Below are 10,936 nucleotides of genomic sequence, written 5' to 3' on the forward strand. Positions count from 1 at the left end.
AGAAGTGTAGTATCAGTACAACCGACCCCATGTACTGAGTAAGTAACAAACCTAACCTTTTGTTGAAAGCAGTGACGAGCTTTTACCAAGATCGGGTCAAAAATCAATAGTTCATCACAGTCCATAACAACGTAATGCCAATAACATAAGAAGTAACTCAGAACTAAAATGCTCAGCTAAATTATGATTTCTAAAAGTAGTTCTTCCTTTCAAGTACATCAGTGAAAACCCAAATCTTTTACCGAAGTTACCAAAAATATGAGTAAGTTTGAAAATAGTAATTTTTCCAAAATCCTTTCAATAATAAATAAAATGTCTGATTTTCTTTCCAGATAACCAATGTAAAACAATGCATCACTATGTCCATCTGTCAACATATGTGAGAAATCATGAATAATGTGATACCGTACATCATAAGAAAAATACATCTCTATGCATGTGTGTCATGTGTGCATGTCAATGCAATGTATCCCAGAGATTGTACTCATGTACTCACACTCTCAGAGTACTCAATCTCACTGTCTCGCATTCTCTCTCACTATGCTCAGCACACTCAATCACTCAGCGGTATATAATACCTGCTGTGGCGTGCAGACCGATCCCTGTTTATAGTCGTCTACGCTCACTGGGGGTGTGTACAGACTCATGAGGGGCTCCTACAGCCCAAGCGCTATAAGAACGGACAACTCACGTGCTTCACGGACAACTCACGTGCTATAATATCATATCTGGATCCGCACGGACAACTCACGTGCTGCACGAAAAACTCACGTGCTATAATAATAACTGGATCTGCATGGCCAACTCACATGCTGCACGACCAACTCACGTGCAATAGTATAATATATAGATCCGCACGGCCAACTCACGTGCAATAGTATAATATATATATAAAGCCAACATGGCCTGCTGCGGCGTGCAGCCCGATCCCAAAAATATCCTCACAATCAGGCCCTTGGTCTCCCTCAGTCATCAATCTCTCCAGTTTCTCTCTCATGGGATAACATTGTCATGAGAATAGCCCAAAATGATGATATGATGTATCAATAAATAACCATAGAGACTGAGATATGATATGCAATGAAATGAATATGACTAAGTATGAATTTTCAATTTAAAATAAATAATTCACAATAATATGACCTCTGCGGGTCCCAATAATGTTGGCACATAACTTCAACATGATTTTTAATATGTTTTTCAGCTCAATTTCTTTAACTCATAAAACCACATGGAAAATGCCAAGATCATTTAACTACAGAATTTCACTGAAATAATTATGTCATAATTTCTATAGTGCACGCCCACACGCCCGCCACCTAGCATGTGCGTCACCTCCCAACAATTTCACGAAATACATATATTCAGGGTTCATACTCTCAACTCCAAGATTAGAAGAGTTACTTACCTCGAACAAGAAAAATCCAATGTCGAGCAAGCTAAGTAATGCTCTAGAAATTCCATTCTGCGCGTGTCAACTTCCAAACGGCTCCAACCCAAGGGCTCGGGTGAGTTTCGGATAGGCCACGGGATGTTTTGGACTTGGAAAAAATCTAGTTTTCTGCAGATTCTGGTGTCTGGCATATCCTTCTTCGCGTTCGCGAAGGTCCTCTCGCGAACGCGAAGAGTAAACTGGTGATGCTGAGACTTCTTCTTCGCGAACGCGAAGGACTGGTCGCGAACGTGAAGTGATGGGGGATTTACCCTTCGCGAACGCAACCTGACCATCGCGAACGCGAAGCACTTAGGGACCTGGGGAAGGGACCTGGGGGGAGGGGGTCATGTTCTTCTACGCGAACGTGTCCACTGGGTCGCGAACGCGAAGGATAGGGGGAGTTGCCTTATGCGAACGCGAAGGCCTTAGGCCGTTGTGCATCGCGATCACGATAGGCCTCTCGCGAACGCGATGAAGGCCTGTCCAGTGGCTTAAAACAGACTCCAAACACGGGTTTGAGCCATTTCTTCAACATTTTCAAGAACCAAACGGGTAGAGACGATTTTCAAGAGTCATTTTCTTCCCCCAAAGTGTTGGTAAGTGATTCTAAACTATTTCTTGAATTTTTAACCAAAAATCTAGAGTTTTCATGGTAGAATTAGGGGTTAGGGTAGAAATTAGGGATTTCGAAAATTTGGGAATTTAGACCTCGATTTGAGGTCGGATTCCAAAACTAATTACATATTCGGGCTCGGGAGTGAATGCGTAAAAGGATTTTGGTCCGAACCTCGAGTTTTGACCAAGCGGGCCCGGGATCGATTTTTTAACTTTTTGGAGGAAAAAATTGGAAAGTTTAATTTATGAAATATAATTGATTCCTTTAGCAATATTTGATATTATTGAGTCATTTTTGAATAGATACGAGTGGTTTGGAGGTGAATTACAAAGAAAAAGTTGTGATTGAGAATTAAGTGGCCTTCGGAGCGAGGTAAGTGTTGTGTCTAACTTTGGCTTGAGGGAATAGATATTGTGTGAGTATTTGCTACGTGTTTTGTTGTTGAATATGGCGTATAGTTGAGGTGACGAGCATCTATACGTTGTGGTCGAATCATAGTACGCGAGTGAAATTCCATTATTGCAAATTTGTAGTCTTAAATCTTGTTATCCATGCTTATTGTTGTTGTTGAAATGTTGGAAAACTTGTATCCGGTTCCACCAAGGTCGCTAAAATTGCGAATATTGATTCGAGGTTGAGATGTTAAATTGTGAAAGTAATCATTTATGAAATATTGATTTTCTTGTGAAACTCCTCTCTAGCCGTTGTTATTGATTTAATTATATTGTGAGGAAGAGTGTAAAGCACGAAGGGTGATGCCGTGCATAATTTAATTATATTGTGAGGAAGAGAGGAAGAGTGTAAAGCATGAAGGGTGATGCCGTGCATAATTTAATTATATTGTGAGGAAGAGTGTAAAGCACGAAGGATGATGTCGTGCATAATTTAATTATATTGTAAGAAAGAGTGTAAAGCACGAAGGGTGATGCCGTGCATAATTTATTTATATTGTGAGGAAGAGAGTAAAAGCACGAAGGGTGATGTCGTACAGTCTTATTTGTTATTTGGTGAGGTTGAGAGTAAAAGCACGAAAGGTGATGCCGTGCAGTTTTTCTTGCTATCTTAATTGCTCAATTCGTTTAAGGATTTCCGGTTTAATTATGTCTTTTCATTATTCTCACTCCTTATGTTGTATTTTCCCATTGTATGTTCACCTCCCATTATTTCTGCGTTATTTCTTATTTACTGTTATTGCCACTAGCATGATTAAACTGTTCAGGTGTCTTGTCCTAGCCTCGTCACTACTTCGCCGATGTTAGGCTCGATACTTACCAGTACATGGGGTCGGTTGTATTGATGCTGCACTCTGCACTTTTTGTGCAGATTTTGATACTGGCTCAGGTTGATCGAGATTTGCTACTGGTCCGCTGTCCGGAGACTCAAGGTAGATCTGTCGGCGTTCACATACCTTGAAGTCCCCGTCTATCCTTTATGTCTTACTGTTTTCTTTCATCCAGACAGTTGTATTTCTTTCAGACCATTATTTGTTGTAAATTCTAGAATGCTCATGAATTGCGACTCCAGATCTGGGTGGTAGTAGTTAATACATATTTATGATATTCTGCACTTGTTATATTTAGTTGTAGTTAATTAATGTTAATTACTGAATGAAAATTAGAAATTGGTAAATAATTCTCTAACGTTGGCTTGCTTAACAAGTGAAATGTTAGGCGCCATCACGGTTCCGTCGGTGGAAAATTTCGGATCGTGACACTTAACTATGTATTTAACCTTAAGAAAATAATGAACAAACTAAAGTGAAAATATATATCACCCAACCATGGTTAAGTGTTAAAAATTATAAATGCACGACAAATTTCTTATATTCATTGGTTTGGTATAAACATATGATGAAAATAAGTTTTTATCGTCTTTCGTCCCTTATTGTTTTTAGAGAATAGACAACTTAATAAGAGGAAAAGAAAGAATGTAAAATACAAGTTTTATTATGAGAAAGAGAAAAATAATATTAATATTAGAATGTAAATTTACTATTAGTCGCCACAAATCACATTGGCTAAATAATACTCTTTTTTAGAAAATTATTATATACTCTTTTACCATAAATATTCAATATATTTTGAAAAACAATTATCATAGAATTAACCTATTATTAATTAAAAATGGGCCTAAATATTTGGGGGCCTAAAGCCATTGCTTCATTGGCTTTACCTTATGGCCGGCATTGTATTATCATGTCATATTAAAGGACGTATCTATCTATATATATATATATATATATATAATAAAAAGAATAGGCAAAGACATCATATTAAACCAAGTGACATCATAACAAAAAGCTTCTTAGAAATTTTATGACAAAAATATTGTTATTCATAAGATTATGCCAAATGTCAAGATACTAAAAAAATATTCTCTAAATACTAGTAACGAAAATAAGTAAGAATTTTCTAGAAAAATATTGTCTTTTGGACCAATAATTGAGTCAAGGAGAGAAGAAACCTCAGTCAAAAGTCATCTTATTCTTGAGATTAATGCATGGCCCTCCAATAATTGATTTTGCCTTGTATCCTTTTTGTTCTTGTTCTCGGATTTCTGCCTTAAGCAAAGAAGAAACAGTTAGTTTAGTCTCACGAATTGTTCAATGGAAATAATTTTTAATGCTGTAGGTGGTTTTGTTGTTGAGGTGGGGAAGTTGGTGTGTAAATGCATCTATCCTAAGATTGAAAATACCGTCCGTTTCACATCAAATGTTGAAAGCGTAAGAGAGGAAATGGAGAAGCTAACAAAGTTTAGAGATGATATCAAAGAGGAGCTGGAAATAGCTAAGGAAGAAGGCTATAAACCAAAACCAGAGGTTCTCAAGTGGGTCGAACATGTTCAAAAGCTGGAGACTGACTGGGAATCTATGCAAGAAGACATTAAGATGGTTGCATATAAATGTTGTCCAAATTGCAGTCTTCGCTCGGATGTCTCCACTCAAGCACGAATGATGCGAGAACAACTTTGCGAGCTTAAAAAAATGGGAGAAAATTTTGGATCCGGTTTGTTGGTAGAAAATTATCAGGTGAAAAAAGTGGAGTTCATCCCAGGACCATCAATAGAAGGCCAGTCAACAGCAACAAGAAATCTCAACAAAATCCTACGACTGTTAGAAGATGATAAGGTAAATTAATTGTTGAACTTAAACCATTCCAAGACTAGTAATCTTAAATTGTTTAGGATTGGTAGTTGCTAATTTACAACAACAACATACCCAGTGTGATCCCACGAGTGGGTCTGGAGAGGGTAAATATACGTAGACCTTATCCCTACCTTCAAGAAGTGACTGTCTTCGGACGACCCTCGAGAAAAATAAAAGAAAGGCAGCAGCAAGTACACCAGTCAGAAAACCAAAGTCAAAATACAAAGATACGCAGCGGTCTTGGCCGCAGTAAAAACAATTCCTTGTTGATAGTTAAAGTAGATTTTGTACTAGTACTACTCTTTTCTAAAGGAGGTTAAGTTGAAAAAGTTGAGATCAAGAAATTATGATCAAAGCCCTTCTGCTCTAGTTTGCTAAAATTCTTCTTTATAACCAATTTTCCATCCATGACTTGTGGGTAAATTTCTTTTTGGTAATTTGAATCCTTTCAGGTAGGCATCATTGGTGTATGGGGTATGGGAGGAATCGGCAAAACGACTTTGGTGAAGAATCTGAACAATGAGCTCGTAAAGACTGCTGTGTCAAGCTCTAAACTGTCTTTTAGTGTTGTGGTATGGGTTACAGTGCCCAAACCGCCAACAGACATAAGAAAGGTTCAAGCACAAATCCAACAGATTAAACCTAAAGGTAGACAGTGAGGAAAGCGTAGAACGCATTGCCAGCAGAATTCATCAGAGGCTCAAGGAAGAAAAGAGTTTCCTTCTTATACTCGATGATGTTTGGCAAGCTATAAATTTGGATCATGTAGGTGTGCCCCAACCTGAAGATCCCGCAAGAAGCAAGGTAATTTTAACTTCTCGTTTTGTTGATGTTTGTAGGCAAATGAAAACAGACACCGAAATGAAGGTGTTGACATTTGATGAAGATGAATCTTGGCAAATGTTTGTCAAAAATGCGGGAGATATTGCCAATCTGGAGCATATTCAACCAGTTGCAAAGGAAATTGCAAAGGAGTGCAATGGATTACCTTTAGCAATCACTGTCATAGGAGCATCTATGAGAGGCAAGAAGAGGGTCGAGCTTTGGAAAGATGCTTTGGGATCACTTAGAATGTCAGAACCTCACAACACAGATGTAAAAGATAATGTTTACAAGGTCATCAAGTGGAGTTTTGATTCTTTAGAATCTCAGGATATTGAATTATCCTCAGAGCGAAGAAGCAAACATGTGAACAAAAGGGGAGGTGACATTCAAAGTTGTTTCTTGTATTGCTCCTTATATCCTGTGGCTATTTCAACAGATGATCTCATACATTGTTGGGGGGCGGAGGGGTTCCTTGGAGAACGTAACACATATGAAGAAGCCTACAACGGGGGAATCACAATGATTGAGAGTCTAAAAGATGTCTGCTTGCTAGAAACCCATAAGTCGAACTCTGTAAAGATGCATGACGTGGTTCGTGATGTTGCTATATGGATAGCTAATTCCTTTGGGGGTGAGCACAATTCTCTTATTCAAGCTGGAATTGGGTTGAGTGATATATCACATATTAAAATGTCTACTTCTGTCAAGAGAATATCTTTCATAAGCAACGACATTGAATGTCTACCTGATGGCTTGATGGAATGCCCAGTGACCACAACTTTACTTTTGCAACATAATTATCCCCTTCAAAATATTCCCCATGAACTTTTTCTTGCATTTCCAGCCCTAAGAGTTTTGAATCTGAGTGGAACTGGTATTAGAGCACTGCCTTCTTCCATCAATAGTTTATATCAACTGCGTTCTCTAATACTACAATATTGCATTGGGTTGACAGAGTTACCACCTATTGGTAATCTTTGCAATTTGCAATTGCTTGATTGTGATTATACAAGGTTACATCGTCTGCCGCCAGGAATGGACAAGTTGACAGATCTGAGGCGTTTAACTGCAAATTCTTTGGAGAGCATCGACCAAGGAATTCTTCTCAAATTGGCTAGCATGGAAATGATAGATGTGCTGGGTACCCGTCTTGAATCAACTTGTTTTGATGAGCTCTCCTCTCTACAGAAGCTGACCTCTCTTTCCATCAATTTGGATAGCTCATCAGTTTGTAATGGAGACCACACTTGGATGTCTAGATTGAAAAGATTTCACATTGTAGTTGGGGAAGTTCTAAGGCATATAGATTTCAGCAACTCACCAGCGAAAATAACTATCTACAAGTGTGAAATTTTCAGTAAGGGAGAGCTCTCAGGCATGTTGCAGTTTGCTTCAAATTTGTCCTTGCAAAACTGCAAGGGTCTCAGGAAGTTTATTGCATACAACAGTTTTAATGGAATAAAAGAACTTACAGTAAATGACTGTTCTTGTGATTTCAAACCAGCAGAAAAAGGAAGTGGACGGTTTAACCCTCTACCAAATCTGGAACATCTCTGCTTCTTCAGGATACAGAATTTAGAGAGTGTATCTGATATCAGTCATCTTCTGGGTCTAAGATTTTCTAAATTACGCAGACTAGATATTTTGGGTTGTCAAAGATTGAGATGTCTCTTTAACGTTGGTGGAGCTTTTTCTGTACCGAAGCACCTGGAACATATTGAAATTGCCCATTGTGATCAGCTGGTAGAGTTGTTTGTGCAATGCGGCTCAAGTCAAACGACACTTGCCAACTCAGAAATTCCAAGAGTTCGGAAGTTACTGTTGGAATACTGTGCAAAATTAGGAACTCTAGGCGAGACACCGAATACGTGGGAACACCTGGAGGAACTTAGTTTGATAGAATTCAATCAAATAAAGAAATTGCCTCTGTCTATTCAAACCTCCAAGAACATCAAAGTAATAAGAGGACTATCAGAATGGTGGAACCGATTGGAGTGGGATGCCGACAATTTCAAGTCAAATTTAGAGCATTGTTTCCAACCACTTTATTAATACTGACAGAAGGATCAAAGTTGAGGCTACTTCCACTGCATTTCAGGTGATTTATCAATTATGAAAATGTCAGTGGTACTGTACTTGATTATTCGCCCACTAGCATCCTTTTATTTAGAACTAATAATTTGGACATTGATTTTGTTCCTAGACTTCTTCATTTATTTCCTGTTAGACGTCAAAACTCATTTACAAGAAAGATGAACAGATAGGCTACTGGTGTAGCTTTGAGATATGTCCCGATTGACTCATTGTTGCCTCATGCAGGAGTGGACTAGAAGAAGGAACTTCCTGCACCAGAAAAACAGAGTTTCGAGCCAAAGTTAATTGGTGGAGTTTGTTGTGATGCATTTCATATCTTATACTTTTTCTGCCAATAATTATTCCTTGTTTGTACTATTTTTCTTCTTTCTGGTTCTGATATTTTGATTGCTTGACTGTATACTGAGTAATTTTTTGTTTAAGTTGTGTTGTGTAGTAAACTGGTGTTGCATCTGTGTTTAAACACTTCAGACCATTCTTAAATTGTACATTCAAAAATTTGGCCTATGTCCTTGCTTTTGTACAATTATGAGCTAAAGTGCCATTGAGGGAAGAAAAACTTTTTTGGAAAACTAAATCACTTAAAACATATATTTTACATATTTACAGAGTCAATACTCTGCAGATTACAGCAGATTACATATACGACTAACTGATGTTAGTCATTGTGAGTGGTGAAGTGTAATATCTATGCTGATTGTGATGCTAACTAGCTTCACAGTTCAAATCTGGATCATCAACTGTGTTGAAGTACAATGTGGAAAGTTTGTCATCAAATTTGGAAACCAGTTGATGGACAGACAATCCGCAGTAACGCTTCCCTAGTCGAGCGATAAAAATGTCAATTATTTTCTTGAACATGTCATCACCTTGTATTAGGGGCTGCTCCACAAACTCAGCTAGAGGCATCCACTGCATCGCGAACAGAAAGGCAGGTTAAGTAAATGCGAGGTAGCATAAAACCACACACACTAGTAAGAAGTGGGTCCGACTCAACTCCTAAAGTTAGATCATGAGGTGAAGATTGTCCAAAGAAAAGAACTAACACATTTTCCCACTCAATATGAGACACTTAACATCCCTCGCATGCCAGGATTGAACATCTTGTGCATGGACAATATAGCATTGCCCAAAGCCAAGAACAGGGATGGGTGTGACGAAACCCAAGATCATGGTTGGTCTGACTCTGATATCATGTTAAGAAAGCTCGCTCATCAGGCGAGGAAACAATAAATTCCCTAAACCAATGTGGAACGTTAAACAAGAATGAAATTCCAAAAGATGAGTAATATTCTAAATATTAACGTTAAATGTTAGTTACTGTAACTCCAGAGGGATGGGATGGGGTGAGAGTAGTTCTTCACGAAAGTTTTAAAATCCGAAGACATTACATTATAAGGTCACACACCGTTGGACAAGATATTGTTAAACTGAAATTATCACTTAGTGAAGGAAATACAGATATCAAATCTATTTTTATTGCCTATTAACTTATACAATATGCTTACCTTAGCAGCCTTAATTTCTAGATCATCAACCTTGATATGTTTTGACAGGGGCCTTAATAGGCAGACGAAGAACAAATCGGACTTTTCAAAGGCCACATTTTGTGCGTGCCTGATAGAGGACATCGATAAGTGTTAATTAAAAAATGGAGACTGTAAAATAAACAATTAGAGTCCAAAATTTAACCAGCATTTCACTTGACACTTTAAACTAAGGTTTAGAGTGTGATTGTCTCAAATAGCATGAGTGAGCAAGAAGCTCAATTAAGCTTGAAGATGGGCAGTTTTATCGAGTTGGAAGAAAATAAATCTTATATTTCTACATCAGATGCACATCCTTTTCGATCAATTTGTTACACCAGAAAGCAAGAAGTGTCCTAAACAATGAAGTCTAGGGGAGCTTTAGCGCAATGATAAAAGTTGTCGCAGTGTGACTAAGAGGTCACAGGTTCAAGCGGCAGAAACAACTTATTGTAGAAATCGCAAGTAAAGCTACGTACATAAGAACCAATGTGGTCCGGCCTTATCCGAACCCCGCACGTAGTAGGCGCGTAGTGCGCTAGGCTGTCCTTTTCTTGTAAGCAAGAAGTGTCCTAAACAGTGAAGTCTAGCAAGTAGTACTTCTATATTCTCTGTGTGTCTGAGCAAAGTTCGCTCGGATACTTATCGTACCAGCATTTCATGTTCTTATAAAATACGCTAATATAGATCTTCCTAGCGCTAAAAAGGCATATAATCATGAAACATTCGTGGTCCTTTGAAGAGGAAGAGTTTTGTTACCTGAAAGCCATAACCTCCACAAATTCAGTATCAATCTGGAAAGAATAATGAGAAAGTAAATTCATCATTTTGATTAAAATTGCTCATTATGGATTGCTCGTTTAAGTAAAAAAATATGTTAAAGTGTGGATTTCTTACCCCAGTTTCCTCCTTCACTTCCCTCACAATTCCTGTAAAGATCTCCTCTGACTGTATTTGACACAAGAACAATGTTTAAGGAGTTAAGTATACGGACTACATGTTTCAGTATTTACTTCTGTCAAAAAAGACCAAAATGTTAAGGTCAAATTGCAATACAGGAACATACCTCAAGAATAAAACCAGTTGGTATTTTCCATAAGCCTGAAAGAGCCGGGGCAGAATGTTTCTCTTGCACGACGAGCAAGACCAAAACAGAATATTTGGAGTGCATGTTCAGTAGCGCGACTCGGGAAGTGGACGAAGACGTGAGGCTTGATTCACAAGTCATCCGTAGGAGAGAAAGTTTCAAGTATCTTGGGTCTGTTATACAAGGGAATGGGGATATCGACCAGGAT

General features: G+C 38.2%; 1 protein-coding gene and 1 pseudogene across 1 annotated transcript; one reads left to right on the plus strand and one right to left on the minus strand.

The window, feature by feature from the left end:
* Positions 1-4,504: 4,504 nt before the first annotated feature.
* Positions 4,505-8,622, plus strand: LOC104089026 (disease resistance protein At4g27190-like; annotated as a pseudogene).
* A 37-nt stretch (positions 8,623-8,659) lies between these two features.
* Positions 8,660-10,827, minus strand: LOC138891389 (nudix hydrolase 8-like). Its single transcript, XM_070191668.1, has 5 exons — positions 10,708-10,827; positions 10,539-10,589; positions 10,401-10,435; positions 9,624-9,732; positions 8,660-9,027 (listed from the first exon to the last, which is right to left on the minus strand). Exons 1-5 carry the CDS (start codon positions 10,810-10,812, stop codon positions 8,821-8,823), a joined length of 507 nt encoding a protein of 168 aa, XP_070047769.1. The 5' UTR covers positions 10,813-10,827; the 3' UTR covers positions 8,660-8,820.
* Between the last annotated feature and the right edge of the window lie 109 nt (positions 10,828-10,936).

Source organism: Nicotiana tomentosiformis, chromosome 12, assembly GCF_000390325.3.
Source record: "Nicotiana tomentosiformis chromosome 12, ASM39032v3, whole genome shotgun sequence".
Lineage (NCBI taxonomy): Eukaryota > Viridiplantae > Streptophyta > Magnoliopsida > Solanales > Solanaceae > Nicotiana > Nicotiana tomentosiformis.